The following is a 17,897-nucleotide window of genomic DNA, read 5'->3' as shown; positions in this document are numbered from 1 at the left end:
AGATATATTCTTGATATGTTTGAAGGTTAGATAGAATGTAAGAGTCATGTAACATGGCACATTATGACGTTAAGGTCTGTGAATCATCACGTTCCATTAGAAACTCAGCATGACTTAATGTAATATAATCACGTTGATCAAGTGTCATTATATTATACTAACTCATGTATCAATTTCCAACACTACTTCAAAAACATTCATATTTTAAACTCGAAGGTTTCAGAATTTAGAAACAAAAATAGTTTCTTTTATTATGTGACACAGATAACGCGAAGAGGTAAATGATTTCAGATAAGAATAGTTATGAAATATCTTCAGATATATCGAGGATATTTATAATGGAAGATACGATGATATCTTAGAGTTTCTAATATCGATGGATGATGAAGAAGATTTGTCCGTAAAGGTTTAGAGTCAGGAGTAAGGTATTCGTTAATGACTTCAGCAGATACTGAATCATTTGGATTCTTTGAAGGCAGGTTTAGTCGTTGTGATTTGTCCACAGTCTCCTTCATGGTTTGCTCAATCCGTTTTTCAGTTCCAACATTTCTGAACTTTGCCAACATACTATTCTTTATCATCCAACTTCCGACGATTAAGGTCGTTTACAGTTGTCTACAGTTGATGTGCGAAAAGTGGTATATGAATTTTTGTATAAAATAATATGGAAAAATACCGATTAGAGATTGCTACACACTAACGGGCAGTGTACCCGATCGTGTAGTAGTATAGTAACTGGTTTAGTTCCGTGTATCGTTCCAAGGACAGTTGTATTAGTCAAACTAGAATTATAAACTATATTAAGATTAACTAAGTAAATGAAGCTTAAAGGTACAAGTTTTATGTTTTGGTGGCTATTTAACGATTTAGCCAAATCAGAGAAGGTTAAATGTAAAAACAATATTTTTGGTCTTTTAAGTTTATAAGATGAAAATAAGTGCAAAGAAAGTAAGTAAGATAGATTTGATATCAATTTAAGGAAAAATGCTCATCTAGACTTTTTACCCTCGATGTTGAATGTTATTTAAGATTAAGACCGGATTGATTGGTTATGCACGAGAACTAATTAATCGGTTCACCAAGAGTAGTCTTGAGTAAACACTCAAACGGGATTACAAGATGCAAGTGATGTTCTTGTCATCTAAGACCTTCTATTTGTAATCAACTAATTCAACTAGTCTAAAGACTTGAAGAATGATCAAGTCAATGGTGTGTTGATCATGATCCACTCCTATGTCAACTTATGATTTAGCCTAGTTCATTCCCTTGGTCCGGTTAAATGCTCAATTCACCCAACCCAAGTAATCAATTTAGTGTGGTAATAAGATCCCTATAAACGTCACTAGATAAGGCAAATTACTAACACCTATTAGTTATATGGAATCGAGTAATGAAAATATGTATAACATAATCTAGGGAATTGATCGTTCACCTATATAACTATACATATCAATTAGGCTATCCGAAAGTATCTACAAGAGTCGTTCTTACATCCCTATATAAACTAATCATTTGAACTCAACTTATCCCTTTTGGTAAAAGATGGATAAACACATGTCACTAGATGTAAATCAATACATTAATTTAACAAGATGATGTTTCTTAATCAAATGAACATATCAACTAGTTGAATCGAAAGGATTAAGCTTTAACAAGAATGGTTCTTGTATTCAAACATCAAACTATCGTGCATAATAACAATCAATCAAAAGTAAACATTCAACATCTCAGTTATTTATCTAGATGAACATTATAGAGTTTAGCCAACAATCATAATTACAAACAAAATAACAATCAACTGATAAGTGGAATTCATTGTTGGAGAACAAGAAAACAACCTAATAGAGAATGAATCTTGGATGGAGAAGGTTTTGATCTTTGAAGACTTGATGTTGATCCTCTTCCAAGAGCTTGGAGTTCACCAAATTTGCTCCCAAAATCGTCTCAGTAACCTCTGGTTTCGTATGTGATAAAACAGTTCCTCAATCAGTAGGTTTTAAAGTGGAGAAAGTAGGTCAAAAGGCAAAAGTAGGCTGAAACCTACTTCCGGACGGCGTCCAGAATGCTGGATGGCGTCCCGTTGTTAAGGGCTGGACGGCGTCCTAAAAGCCCGGACGGCGTCCCAGTTTGAAAGGAAGGACGGCGTCCTAAAAGCCCGGACGGCGTCCCAGTGTACTGAAAGTTGATGTTTCGTTTTCTTTTCAATCTTCTTTCATTTGGACGAAGCCTAACACCTTTGGAGTCTTGTTTTACCATTTTAGAGCATAAATTAGACCTTAACTTGTATCGGGATCAACCAAGGTCATAAATCATCAAAACTCTATATAAATTACTCTCCAATACAAATTTGCACATCTTGGCCTATTACTTGTAGAAACGCCTTCATTATCCTTGATTCTAGAGCATTTTTACACGATATTGCGATAGATATATATGATATTATTGAGCAATATCAAAACACCCCACACTTAAACCTTGCTTGTCCTCAAGCAATTCTTTCTTTACAAAGTAGAACAATATCAAACACAATCACACAATATAGATTACAAACATTACATAAATCACTCGAAGCACACGATACACACACATTGATATGAAATGCAACTCACGCTATATGAAACACACGCTTTAAGTATAACATACCTTTATTGTAATCACACTCACGCTATGTACACAATGGAAACACACACACACATTTTTGGGAGATTAGAGCCAAGTATCCGAAAAATTTGATCCTACGAAAATCAGGACCTTATGAAAACGTTTTATGTTTTTGAAAATATTATGCTAGTTTTAATACTAGGCACGTTTTCCGATTTTTTCGGATTTTCTGAATTTTGAAAAAATGAGTGTGGGTTTCCCGCTATTGGTCAAGCCAATCCCTCCCACGGTACCTAACATCACAAGATGTTGGTAAGAAAATAATGTGCTTAGGAGGATACACATTACGTCCGGATATCATTGACAATTATGAGGTAATCATCTAATTCGTTAAATCAATCATGAAGATTGAGGTTCATCAGTCTTAAAAGCTGATATGTTACCTTTCTGGAGGTTATCCTTCCGGGAATCTGATAAATCACTAACATTTTGTGTATGCATGGTTCCTCCCGTTTTACTAGTAAATCTCCCTCATTGAGACAAACTTTGACTACCAGTTTCCCTGTTTGACGTTGAGGCCTGGTAGATTTCCAGTCGATGTTAGTAATGACTTTTCAAGATTTTTCGTCACCCTACAACTGGTCTGGACTACATCTTCTGAATTGAATCAGTAAGTGTGTCATTCGGAAGACTTTACTTCCTTGAGGATGGAATAGATACATCCTATTGATCATATCAAGTGGTCGGACGCAACATTGTCCTTGTTAGGAGAAACAATGAGGATCGCCCTTAGGGTTTTCGATCTGGCGCGAGATCCGGTTTCCGACCACGCTATACAATCACCGCTCTCTCACGGTTTACACTCGTTTTGGTACAAGTGACCTACAAGTTAGCTTTACTAAACTAGTAGGATTTTCATCCAAATAATTGAATGATAGTGCAACTTCAAAAACTATTAATAATTTAAAACATAAATCAACATTTATTTTCTAGATTTTAAGACCACAATGTGTGTAACATGGTTTTTGGACATTTAAGGCTACTTGAAAATTTTAAAATTTTTAAATAAATGCCTTAATTTTAGTAAAACGAGTTCCCGATAAATTTCTATTCCCCACCCCACACTTGAGATCATGCAAGGCCCTCATTGCATGAAATCAGAAAAAGGATTAATTTTAGAGGGCAAAGTGATAGGGTGATTGTAGAAATTTTCAATTTTTTTTAACCTGTAAATCGTGGAATATGTAGACGGATGCCGCTGAACTTACTGCCAGCATAAGAGCATCGTCCATTCCGCGATTATCATCATACACACATCATAATATCAAATGTTGCTGAACTTAATGCCGGTCTTTGAAGTTCAATCACGCTGCACAAATTAACAAACCACACAAATAATAATAAAAATAATGGTGTTTTTGTTCAACCACACCAATTATCAAACCACACAATTAGTCAATTATTACAAACCAAATATTGTCTAAAAACACACCACACGAATTAAATTGTCTGAAAACAGTGTACAAAATGATCAAAGGCACGCAGACCTTAACTGGATTAGTTACCATATGGCCAAAAGTAGTTTCTCGAACCATCTCTGTACGGGCATCCTTGCGGGTATTCCTGATCAAACTGGTTCCTAGCATCCTGCATCGCAGCGTTATTATCATAAATCGGGTGAGGAGGAGGTGGGTTTTGAGGATCCGTGTAATATTGGGGTGTCAGACGTGTCGTCCCATAGTACTGCTCGGGGTTGGAATAAAACAACTCTGAGTTATGGTTATTCCAGTCAATACCATAACTCATCCATCCCTGATCGTGCACTTGAGCAATCTGTCGTTGCTCCATTCACTGATTACTATCCCACATTCGGTCGTTGTGTGTCCTTTGCTCACTCGGACTCAACCTCATATTATTAACACTACTAACCAAACTGTCCCAACTAGATTGGGACGGATGCCAAGGACCCTGATCACCAACGTTCGTTTGTGCCTCCATTTCTGCTTCCTCCTCTACCTGCTGTTCTTGCTGCATGCCACTACCACTCGCGCCACCTGCACCACCTGCCACAAAAGGTACCAAATGCCCATTTCTATCTTTCATAAGAATTTCAGCATTGATATAAGAAACCTTCTTTAATGGTTTCATGACGTTAGTACACTCCTGTAATCGGCTGAAATCTATGTTGAAGTGTCGAGCAATTCTGGTGATGTAGTGGCCTCCAAGAAGCGGCTTGTCTCGCCGTGTCTCGGTAGCGATGGCCAGGAAATAGTTTCCTATCAACCCAGGAATGTCGGTATAGCAACCCTGTTTAATTTGGTCCATTATCCATAGATCCAAAGTTTTAACCTTTTCGTTGCCTTCGACTCTTGCATTGAAAGTGCATGCAATAAGTCAATGAAGAAGTCTATCATCCCGGGATGCAATCTCATTATACCTGTGTCTGCTCGATCTGAATGGTGTAGATGCATTTGGCCCACAAATTCTTCGCCAATAAGCAATCTCATGAAATGGAACTCGACCAACGTAATCGGAACTCCGTAAGTAATCACCTAACTGGGTGTCGGTGAGTTCCTCAAAAATACCCAAAACTCTGCATAGCTCAAAACTGCTTATACCCCTATATTCGCCCCCCAACCTAAACCGAAGAAAATCATTTGACAAATAATCACGGACATTATTAAACTGTACCGTTGAGTAGAATTCTTTTAGTAGTACGGGATAAATTGGTTCGTTGATGCTGAAAACTTGTTCCCATGCGTGGGTAACTATCCTACCGTAGGGGATGGCTAATAAGTTGGAAACATGTCAGTGCATACCCGCCTCATCTAACGGGCCCCAGATAAAGTACCATGTGGCATTAATAGGCCTACTGTTTACCCTCTCAAATTTTTCTGCGTAGTCGTCGTCATTTTGAACCAGTCTCAACCAAACTCGAGGATCATTTAGATCCTCCTCTTCTTCCTCTCCAGACGATGATGATGAATGTTGTTGCGGTAGTGGTGGTGGTGGTGCTGCCAAACCTGCGGTCCTGCCTCTCTTTGCTGGTCCTCCTCGGCTAGATTGTCCCTGCAAAACATAATAACACCAAACCAAAAGAACATAGAGACCGTTGTGTTAATGTTCCATTCAAAGTTCATAAGTATTATGAATCATTTAAACAAAAGCGTATGTTCACAATTTTTAACCAAAGTCAACATGAACTCGCTACTACACTTTCAAAAATGAAAATCACAACTTCACAATTTAGCATCAACTTAGGACTCAAGCATGTTGCGTTTATAGGTCATAACATTTAAACTTGCATTCTAATGATATTCATCACAAATCATAACACAATTTTCACAATTTTAGCTCAAACGACCATTATAACATCATACATTATAGCAACCCATACCATCAATCTACTTCAACAGGCTCACACAAATGAAAATCAAGCATACATGTTTCATAAGTTCATTTCAATTCAAAAATATGCTACAAATTCAAGAACATTCAAATTAAGACCCGGCCAAATTGACATCTATATCACCAACAATAATTAAACACTTCACAACCTTCATTAACATCATACATAAACTCAACATCATGAATTAACCACCCTAAATTCAGATTCAATTTTCACAAACCCTAGAATCATGAGCATACCCTTAAAAACATGTAATTTTTGCAAAATCAACTCAATATGGGTAATTAAACAACTAAGGCATGTTAATCTATACAATAATCATGAAAATCAAACACCCAACACTTATCCTTCACCAATTTATACATATAAACATACAATTCAAGTAATTGAGAAAGAAAAATGTGAAAATGAAGTAAGCATACCCTAGAAAACATGTTCGTTTGCATCTTCATTAGGACCACCACTAAATTGACACCTGTTATTAATCATTTGAAGAATAGGTCCCTTTATTTCAAAATTTACCTCACCAGTGGGCGGAGTAATGGCACTACCTTGTCCGGTTTGGGTTGCTTTCATCTTAGCCGCCATTGATTGTCTTGGTACCAACGGTATTTCTCCTTCCATTTCAAAATTTGGGGGTTGAACGGGTTTACCAAAATCTGAATATCGAGGCTTGGTTGTACTTGATTCTGAATCAAAAGTTTCTTGCTTTGATGAAGATTCAAAAAGTTCAAGTACTTCTTTTGGAATTCTACCAAGCTTTCTATCAGGTTCCGTAAACGGTGTAAGTAATGGAGATTCTGAACTTCGGGTATGTGGCATATGCAACCTATAATCTGTCAATCACACAACTAACAAAAACTATTAAACATACCGATTCTACAAGATTATTCAAATACTATTAATAATTTAAAATAATTAAGAAACTACTTAATCACAAATTAGTTAATAATTCTATTTTGACACAAAACTGTCCCCGGCAGCGGCGCCAAAAACTTGATGTGCGAAAAGTGGTATATGAATTGTTGTATAAAATAATATGGAAAAATACCGATTAGAGATTGCTACACACTACCGGGCAGTGTACCCGATCGTGTAGTAGTATAGTAACTGGTTTAGTTCCGTGTATCGTTCCAAGGACAGTTGTATTAGTCAAACTAGAATTATAAACTATATTAAGATTAACTAAGTAAATGAAGCTTAAAGGTACAAGTTTTATATTTTGGTGGCTATTTAACGATTTAGTCAAATCAGAGAAGGTTAAATGTAAAAACAATATTTTTGGTCTTTTAAGTTTATAAGATGAAAATAAGTGCAAAGAAAGTAAGTAAGATAGATTTGATATCAATTTAACAAAAAATGCTCATCTAGACTTTTTACCCTCGATGTTGAATGTTATTTAAGATTAAGACCGGATTGATTGGTTATGCACGAGAACTAATTGATCGGTTCACCAAGAGTAGTCTTGAGTAAACACTCAAACGGGATTACAAGACGCAAGTGATGTTCTTGTCATCTAAGACCTCCTATTTGTAATCAACTAATTCAACTAGTCTAAAGACTTGAAGAATGATCAAGTCAATGGTGTGTTGATCATGATCCACTCCTATGTCAACTTATGATTTAGCCTAGTTCATTCCCTTGGTCCGGTTAAATGCTCAATTCACCCAACCCAAGTAATCAATTTAGTGTGGTAATAAGATCCCTATAAACGTCACTAGATAAGGCAAATTACTAACACCTATTAGTTATATGGAATCGAGTAATGAAAATATGTATAACATAATCTAGGGAATTGATCGTTCACCTATATAACTACACATATCAATTAGGCTATCCGAAAGTATCTACAAGAGTCGTTCTTACATCCCTATATAAACTAACCATTTGAACTCAACATCCCTTTTGGTAAAAGATGGATAAACACATGTCACTAGATGTAAATCAATACATTAATTTAACAAGATGATGTTTCTTAATCAAATGAACATATCAACTAGTTGAATCGAAAGGATTAAGCTTTAACAAGAATGGTTCTTGTATTCAAACATCAAACTATCGTGCATAATAACAATCAATCAAAAGTAAACATTCAACATCTCAGTTATTTATCTAGATGAACATTATAGAGTTTAGCCAACAATCATAATTACAAACAAAATAACAATCAACTGATAAGTGGAATTCATTGTTAGAGAACAAGAAAATAACCTAATAGAGAATGAATCTTGGATGGAGAAGGTTTTGATCTTTGAAGACTTGATGTTGATCCTCTTCCAAGAGCTTGGAGTTCACCAAATTTGCTCCCAAAATCGTCTCAGTAACCTATGGTTTCGTATGTGATAAAACAGTTCCTCAATCAGTAGGTTTTAAAGTGGAGAAAGTAGGTCAAAAGGCAAAAGTAGGCTGAAACCTACTTCTGGACGGCGTCCAGAATGCTGGACGGCGTCCCGTTGTTAAGGGCTGGACGGCTTCCTAAAAGCCCGGACGGCGTCCCAGTTTGAAAGGAAGGACGGCGTCCTAAAAGCCCGGACGGCGTCCCAGTGTACTGAAAGTTGCTGTTTCATTTTCTTTTCAATCTTCTTTCATTTGGACGAAGCCTAACACCTTTGGAGTCTTGTTTTACCATTTTAGAGCATAAATTAGACCTTAACTTGTACCGGGATCAACCAAGGTCATAAATCATCAAAACTCTATATAAATTACTCTCCGATACAAATTTGCACATCTTGGCCTATTACTTGTAGAAATGCCTTCATTATCCTTGATTCTAGAGCATTTTTACACGATATTGCAATAGATATATATGATGTTATTGAGCAATATCAACAGTTTCTGCTGCTTCATTCAGCTTTTTCAACATTCCGAGTATTAATTCGCAGACTAGGTGCTTTTCAGAATTTCAGAATGGAAGATCAAAACTTTAAGAGATAAATGTCATATGTATACATATAACTGTTGATGTAGAAATGCTGCGAGATTTCAAAATACTGATTGCTGATTCTCGGTAATTGGTATGACAATTTTCGTTATAAGATGTGGATGAGTATATGGTAGGGTTTCGATAAAAATAATGATTTTTTGGAAAGTCATAGATCAATAAAGTTACTGGTAAGTTTACTGCTAATGTGGTGGAATATAAACGGTTCCCCGGTAATGAAGGCGAAAAGACAACGTATATATTAAGGTTATAATAAGACTAGTCCGACTGAAAAGTCGAAGTTGACTTGCTGGAGCTGTGACAGAATTGGCTAATTTGGAAAGAGATTGCAAAGTTATTTTCGGTAATAACAACGCAAAGGAATTATAAATTCGTTTTAAACTTCTCCTTAGGTTCCAAGAGTTTTCCAGGTGCATGCCCATATGCATAAGTATTTCCTTCCGTAGATGAAGTGCGGTTAGTTCATCCTCTCGATTAAGGTGTTTTTAAGAATCATGAAAGGTTTGAACGCAGATTGTAATCGTCAAGATACAAATGAGGTTTAAGATGAAATCAAGTGGCAAACTTGAAGAAATGTTTAGTTTCATGTGTTATAATCAATATTTTGATTCATTTTAATTGTCCAATGTTAGTAGTCCGCAGTTAGTAGTTCACAGTTAGTAGTTCACAGTTAGTAGTTCAATAATTCATATATAGTTTAATATATAATATTCGAATTAATTAATACGTATCGTGACCCATTGTATACATGTATCAGACTCAATCACAATTCAAAGTATATATATTATTTTAGAATCAACCTCGACCCTTTATATGCTAACTCGAGCATTACCGCGATATAGAGTGACTTACGGTTATTCCAAATAATATATATAGATGACGTCGATATGATATGTCAAAACATTGTATATGCGTCCCGATTTATCCGACGATATTTAAAGTGTGTAAAATAAATAACAGAAATTAAATGACGATAAAATTGCGAGAATTAAAAATTGCAATAAATAGATTGCGATAATTAAATTGTGATAATTAAATTGCGATAATTAAAATTGCGATAATTAAAATATAACAGGGAATTAGGAACAGTTAGCTAGAAACAGTTAGCTAGGAATAGTTAGCGTGGATGCTTAACATAATTTCTCATAGTTAATTTGTTTGTTTCTAATAAATTTTATTTTGTCCAATGTTTTATTCATTATGCCACTTGTTGGATTCTGATATGTCAAAATCCAAATATGAATTGAAAGAAAATGGTTATTCTGCGGTGAACGGATACGTATATCTGTGGATGTAAGTAGGATAGTAAATGACTGTTGAATCAGATTCGAAGAATATACAGTGTAATTAATTAATGTGAAATTTAAATATTCCTCGGGTATTACCTACCCGTTAAAATATTTTCACCATTAACAGTTTGTACAAAAGAATTTTTAATTACAATCTTTATGAAAACATATATGCGTATATATTTTCTTTAGATGTAATCATGGATTTAATGAGTTAATATACTATTAATCTCATTTGCTTTACCATTAGATCTAGAATACATAATCTCTAAAATATTAGAGATTACATATTCGCCATGTTCAGTGGAGATAAATGATATAGAACGATTATGTAGAACAAAGATAATCGATGTAGAACAGATATGTAGAATACATAATCTCTAAGACTTTAGAGATTACATAATTGCCGCCTAATAGTTCTCCAATGAAGTTATGAATCAATACTTCATCGTTGATTTTTATTAGTACTTCTTGGTACCTATGGTGCGTACAACGTTGATGTTCGATGTACAGATTGTGATGTTGAGGTTTGCGGTGCGGATGTGGTTGTTGATGGTACTGGTGCTGTTGGTGTTGATAATGGTGGTACTGATGATGTTGTTGGATGCTGCTGGTGCTTGTAACCTTTGTACCATATTCTCCAAAGCCACTACCTGAGCGCGAAGCTCGTTGACTTCTTCTATTATACCTGGGTGATTGTCGGTTGGGACTAGCGGATGAATAAGGTCAAGAATTTTAGATATCATATAATCATTGCGAGATATCCTGGATATGAGGGTGAATAAGGTGTTTCGAACAGGTTCGCCGGTAAGTGCTTCAGGTTCTTCACCAAGAGGTGAATTCGGTTGGTGGAAAGGATCGCCTTCTTCTCGTCTTCATTGATTAAGTCAACTACGAATCCATCCCCAATTCATCCAGAATTGATGATGGCTAATTGGTTGATTCATTCCGGTGTCACTGCTTTCTGAGCTTGAGTGAAACTCTATATCGGAATTCGAGGGACTTGAACTAGTGGTGAGTTCCATTTCGTACGATTGAATAAAGGATTTTTCGATATAGAATGATTTTCGGACATCGGATGATATTCTAATTACATAGAATATCTATATATATGGAGTAAAAGATTTCGTAGATTACGGAGGAATTTACAGAATATGTCAGGTAAAGCTTACAGTAACAGATACGCTAAGATATGAGTTCGTCTGTACACTATCCATGCAATAGAAGCAGTAAGACATGTCTAGACTTAGGAATGATAAGCAGGTAATTTTTGACAAGAAATGATAAGCAAAACTTTTGACATGCAGACACGGTCGAAGTCCAGACTCACTAATGTATCTTAATAACTATCCGTTAGACACACTAATGCAAGATCTGGTTCGTTAAGACCACCGCTCTGATACCACATGTCATACCCCGTCCTAATCCATCTGGACAAAGTCATCAACATTTGGTCTCATTGCGAGGTACTGTCCTAAATATGCCATGAACGACTCCAAGTAATATCTCTAAAACGAGCAAATGCACAGCGGAAGATTTCTTTCATACCTGAGAATAAACATGCTTAAAAGTGTCAACCAAAAGGTTGGTGAGTTCATAGGTTTATCATAACAATCATTTCAATATTTTAATTGACCACAAGATTTCAGATATTTAATTGTACACGTAACCCGAGTACAAAATAGTACGCATAACATGCGAATTAAAATTCATTCATATGGTGAACACACGGTAACCGACATTAACAAATGCATCTAGAATATCCCCAAATATACATGTACACTCATCTGTATATAAAATCGAAGTACTAAAGCATCCATAACCTGGATGGGGTTCATTAGGCCCATAGATCTATCTTCAGGATTCGCGTCAATTTGGGGGTCTGTTCCAAAATTCTTAGGCTACCAAGCTAAAAAGGGTGATATCCGGTATATTAATCCAACCATAGAATGTAGTTTCAAGTACTTGTGTCTATTTCGTAAAACAGTTATAAAAGCAGTGCACGTATTCTCAGTCCCAAAATATATATTGCAAAAGCATTTAAAAAGAGAGCAAATGAAACTCACTATACGATATTTTGTAGTAATATGCATACGACGGAACTGAACAATGCAGGGTTGGCCTCGGATTCACGAACCTATATAAAGTATATATATATATATATATATATATATATATATATATATATATATATATATATATATATATATATATATATATATATATATATATATATATATATATTAACACATGTAATCGTAATCGAACAAATATATATATATATATATATATATATATATATATATATATATATATATATATATATATATATATATATTAACACATGTAATCGTAATCGAACAAATTTATATATTATATCTGAAAATATATATCTTGTTTGTATATATATTTAAAATAATTAATATTTATATAGTTGTATTTATATATGATTTGTATTATTTTAAAAATCAATAATTCGTTATATATAAATATTTATATAAATAAATTTTAATATATAGTTATATGTAATATTATGGTATTTGTAATAAATATACTCTTATATAGAAAATATTTTATTTGTTATATTAATATCGTTATTATGAAAGTAATAATAATAATGAAAGTAATAATAATAATATTGTTAATAATAATAATAATCTTAATGATAATTTTAGTAATAATTTTAATACAAATGATAATTTTAATACTTTTAATAATAATAATAATAATAATAATAATAATAATAATAATAATAGTAATAATAATAACTATAATAACTATAATAATAATAATTAATTTAATAATAATGATAATACTAATATGACTAATAATGATAATTTTAATAGTAATGATAGTTTTAATAATAATGATAATTTTTAATGATAATTTTAATAAAAATGATACTTTTAATAAAAATGATAATTCATTTAATCATGACCTAATTATAATTATATTTATAACCATATCTTATATTATCATAATCCTAATCATACTTATAATTATACTTCTCGGTTATACATATATATACATACCTTAACTATATTCATTATCATAATCATAATCATAATCATATGCGTTTTATTCTTCCATAAATTAATCATCTTTTATATCATAAACATAATTACAATAATAATAATAATAATAATAATAGTTATAATATTAATAATAATAATAATAATAATAAATAATAATAATAATAATAATAATAATAATAATAATAATAATAATAATCATAATAAAAATAAAAATAATACTAATAATTATATACCTCTTAAGAAAACATGCGATGAGGCCCAATTAACAAAAGTCCAACTATAAATCCATACCAATTGTAAGGGCCCAACATGGCAGCCCAATTAGCAGCCTAGTCGAATTAAAAAAATATATATATATGTCCTGGCTTAGAATCGAACCCGAGACCTCTCGGTAACACACACACACCTCAAACCATTTGATCTGTTTCACTTTTCTGAAATATATAATATATCATAACCATATATACATAACCCGTGTTATTCTGTGTTATTTCCCCACCCCTCACTATATCCTCATCTTCTTCCCTCGTCATCATCATTAATTTCTTGCGTGATATATATTTAACAGAAGATATGCTCATAGCAGCAAATTTATAAAAAAGATAAAACGTGTTCGTGATGTTTCATGGTTGCAGCACCGTAACAGAAACAAAAATATATAGTGGGTTCAATGGTGATTCTAACGGGGTGGTGATGGTTTCGGTTTGGGACTCCATCTAACAGCAAATCCAGAAACAGTATCGGTTTCATGGGTGGTTATGGTGAAGATATGATGATGATGATGATGTATTAAGGTCTTGTTCGATGGTGGTTTGAAGGTGATCTTTGTGGGTTTCATTCAATACCAGAAACAGAAAAACAGTGACGGTGGTGTTGGGTTAGTGATCTTGGAGGTTGTTAAAAAAAATGATGATGCTCGTGGTGATCTCGGTTCAGCAACGAAAGCAACAAAACATGGAAAGCTCAACTTGTTGATGGCTTGGTTTCTAATTATTATATATATATATATATATATATATATATATAAAGTATATATATATATATTTATTTACAAATAATTGTTCGTGAATCGTCGGGAATGGTCGAAGCTAAATGAATGTATGAAAACAGTTCAAAAATTTTGAAACGCTAACGGACTTTGCTTATCGTGTCAGAATTAATAAATCATATCGAGAGTTTGGTTTAAAATTAGTCAAAATTTTTCGGGTCGTCACAGTTATATCTCAACTCTAAAACAAGGAGAAGGGTTTACACCACGGGCGCAAACCAAGTTTTTTTCTTTACTAATTCTCATGCACATAGGTTACAAGTACATAGAGATAAATTTATAGTGCTAAACGACAACGAATCAGACACAAACTGCGAAGTCCTAAACTGAATCCAACTCGCAGCCCATTCTCGCGCCCGTGATAAAGCTCCTCGCGATTGTGAGTTTCGTGTTCCAAATTATTTTGACTTATGTTGCTTGTTTTGCGACCATAATACATTATGTTTCTGTCGTGAGGATTCGTTCTTTCGTAACATGTCTTCTTCGCACTCGACACAACTTTTCAACCTTTTTTAGAATTTTTTAACAACTCTTTTTAATATTTTCTTAACTACATTAATGGTATATATAAATAGTTAGAATATAATAGAAAGGAAAAACGTTAACCTTTTTTACAATTTTATCAACAACTTTTTTTAAAATTATTTTACACAATTATATATATATATATATATATATATATATATATATATATATATATATATATATATATATATATATATATATATATATATAATCAAAAGGAAAAAAATGAAAACGGCGTATGTTTTTTTACAATTGTAATAAGTGTTTTGTATGTTAAAACGAAATATTGTCTCTTAATCTATGTTAAATTCAATAAAGATAATTTAATTTTTTTTTTTTTAAATAGTAGAGAGGTTATCGCTGAAACGCACAACTAACCGCCCTGCATGTCAATATCATTACCGATAAATGGTGACAGAGGTCTCGGGTGATCCCAATCGCTGTTCAAAAGGAAAAAAAAATGGTGACAGAGGTTATCAAATGGAACTTATTTCATTCATTTATAGTGATCAAGATTATAAGACTGTCTATACAGGTCGATATAATCCACCGTTACTATTTTATAGTCAGGTATGAGCTACTTTTTAATTTTTAATCTTACGTTGGCCCGTTTATTAATTTTTGACTTCTTGAGTCAAAATTATAACTTACCTAGCTCGACTTTATGACTATATCTGTATATTTATATCACAAAGATACATACAATACTTTGCTAAATGAAACACTTAAATTAGCTATACTTTTTTTAAATGACACATAAACCTAACTTGCATTATCGTTTCACCAGGAATTCATATTTTCATTATCAGAAAGAAGATAATATGTGTTTAAGAGATTATATTGATATGGCAATGATCACAAACCAATTGCAGTAAACTGTGAAGGTTGTGATATATTGGGTATTTTTAAGACCAGCATTACACATTTACACTCCTAGTTTCCATTACTTAAAAAGATCCAACAGTTTTGGTTCATTACTCGGCGCCACATCAGAAATCGGCTTGAAGGACATATTTTGATCATTAGCATTACCATCTGTCTTTGAGTTGCTTGCATTAGTCTGGTTCTTGAGCATCATCATGGCCCAAGTACCTTTGGTTTGGAATGAATCCGAACTTTCGTCCACTTCATTAATCCAAATTTCGTCACCAATAGGATGTGGTGAACCACCGGAAAGCACGGTTTGTACACCCGCCTCACAAAGGTGCCAGTTTCCCGTTGACATGAGTCCCATCGCACCGTTCACTGGATTCACTGTTCGTCCAACCGCTTCATACAGAAGCGATTGGAACAAAGCTGCGAAAAACAAAATGTGTAATACATACATGCAAATTCAGCTACTTAGATATTTTTTCAAACATTAATCCGATATACCATACTAATGGATTGCTTATAAGTTTATAAAAATAGAATATAATTTTTCTATTCTTCAGGAAAAAAAAAGAAATAGAAAAAATGAAAATAAATTTTCTAAAGACGGCCATAAGGGTTGTCGTTAACGTGCATAAATGGCTAGTACATGGCGGTTATTATTGACTTTTGATTGACGGTTATTCTTTTGTACAAGCATTTTATGCATTTTAACGACAGCGCTTCGTTAGAAAAATCCAATAGAATAACGTTGTATTTTTGGACAATCTAACCCAACATTTCTTCTAATTTTAGACATTATTAAGTTTGTCTTTTTAATTATGTAAAGGTATAGTTATAAAATAACAATTGCATGTAATTGTGATAGAAAATTAGTAATCTATGTGTACATTTTACATACCACTGCGTTGGTGATTGGAGGGGACAGCGGAGAGGAAATTGATGAGATCGCTACGGCCAAAGAACTTGGAGAGAAAGAGTGTGGCATGGCCTTGTGCAGCAGGTGATTGGATTGATTCCAAACAAGGTCTAAGCACACAATCAACGCCACAACCTTTGCGCAAAACACGACAGCCATTGCAGCTCATTTGGTTAAATCTTATTTTGGTGAAACCGTGAGAGGATTTCTTATGAGTTATGATCAAGGGGAAAAAGATAGATTTAAGGATGTAAAAAGTAAATGCAAAGAGGTTGGTTTTGGCTTTATATGTGGAATATTGGGTATGAATGAAGTGTAAAGTTTAATAAAGCAATTAATTATGGTTCCTAATTTTAGTAATGTTATATTCATGTTACATAACTCATATATCTTAGTAGAATCATTTAAATAATGATCATGATAATCATTTGAATCATGATCATGATGTTGAGACTTTCATACATATAGATCATATAGCTTATTCTTGTAACACAGGACATATTGAGTGTTTGAACTTCCTAACCTGTAGATCCCAGAGGCGAGAGCGAATGTGTAACTCCGACAACTGATGAAGGCGGATGCGAAACGATGTAGGTAATAATAAAGGGAATTACTATACTATCTAAAAGACAAAACCATGTAGCACTATTCATCAATAGTAACTAGGAGTATTTTCGTCATTTCACTTTTTTTTGTCTCTAACGATGAAAGAAACAACTTTTGTAAAAGAACCAACCCTTCAATATTACCATAAGATGTCGAAAATTTTTTTTTTTACAAAAAAATCAACTACCTTTTTTTTTTTCCCTCAACGATAAAAGATGCAATTTTCATAAAAGGAACAACCCTTCAATGCTACCAAAAGATGTCAAAAACATTCTTTTTTACAAAATAGATAAACTAACTTTAAAAAAAAAAAAAGGAACGCTAAAAGAAGCAACTTTCACAAAAGGAACAACCCTTCAATGTTAGATGTCGGAAAAAAAATTCTTTTTTACAAAATAGATCAAGACTTTCTTTTTTAATTCGCATTCAAAACGGAGCCCCCGACTCGAAGCGAGGGCTCCACAACTAGTTGAAATTAAAGGAGAAGATGAAAAGAAATACATAAAAATGTATAACATGTACATTTTAGTTAGTAAAGTAGACGTGATCGAATGAAGATTTTCCTCCAACTTTTGTTATTATTATTTTTTCTGGCTAAAATAACGAATACCATAACAGATTCCAACTTTTATTTATGGGGAATTTAAAAGTTAT

At 33.4% G+C, this 17,897-nt stretch overlaps 1 protein-coding gene across 1 annotated transcript; it reads right to left on the bottom strand.

Annotated features, from left to right (window-relative positions):
• Window positions 1–15,791: 15,791 nt before the first annotated feature.
• On the bottom strand, window positions 15,792–16,806 carry LOC139840497 (LOB domain-containing protein 38-like). The gene is made up of 2 exons (XM_071830763.1): window positions 16,620–16,806; window positions 15,792–16,144 (listed from the first exon to the last, which is right to left on the bottom strand). The coding sequence occupies exons 1-2, from the start codon at window positions 16,804–16,806 to the stop codon at window positions 15,792–15,794; spliced, it is 540 nt and encodes a 179-aa protein (XP_071686864.1).
• Between the last annotated feature and the right edge of the window lie 1,091 nt (window positions 16,807–17,897).

Source organism: Rutidosis leptorrhynchoides, chromosome 4 (genome assembly GCF_046630445.1).
Source record: "Rutidosis leptorrhynchoides isolate AG116_Rl617_1_P2 chromosome 4, CSIRO_AGI_Rlap_v1, whole genome shotgun sequence".
Lineage (NCBI taxonomy): Eukaryota > Viridiplantae > Streptophyta > Magnoliopsida > Asterales > Asteraceae > Rutidosis > Rutidosis leptorrhynchoides.
Note: the sequence above shows the minus strand (reverse complement) of the source record. Positions and strands in the feature narration are given on the sequence as shown.

What these genes read in the sequence shown, in the direction of transcription:
- LOC139840497 (XM_071830763.1), bottom strand. Translation starts at nt 16,806, where the DNA reads ATGAGCTGCAATGGCTGTCGTGTTTTGCGCAAAGGTTGTGGCGTTGAT. An exon ending in CTCCAATCACCAACGCAGTG is followed by an intron (nt 16,145 to 16,619) that starts GTATGTAAAATG and finishes TGTTTTTCGCAG; the next exon opens with CTTTGTTCCAATCGCTTCTG.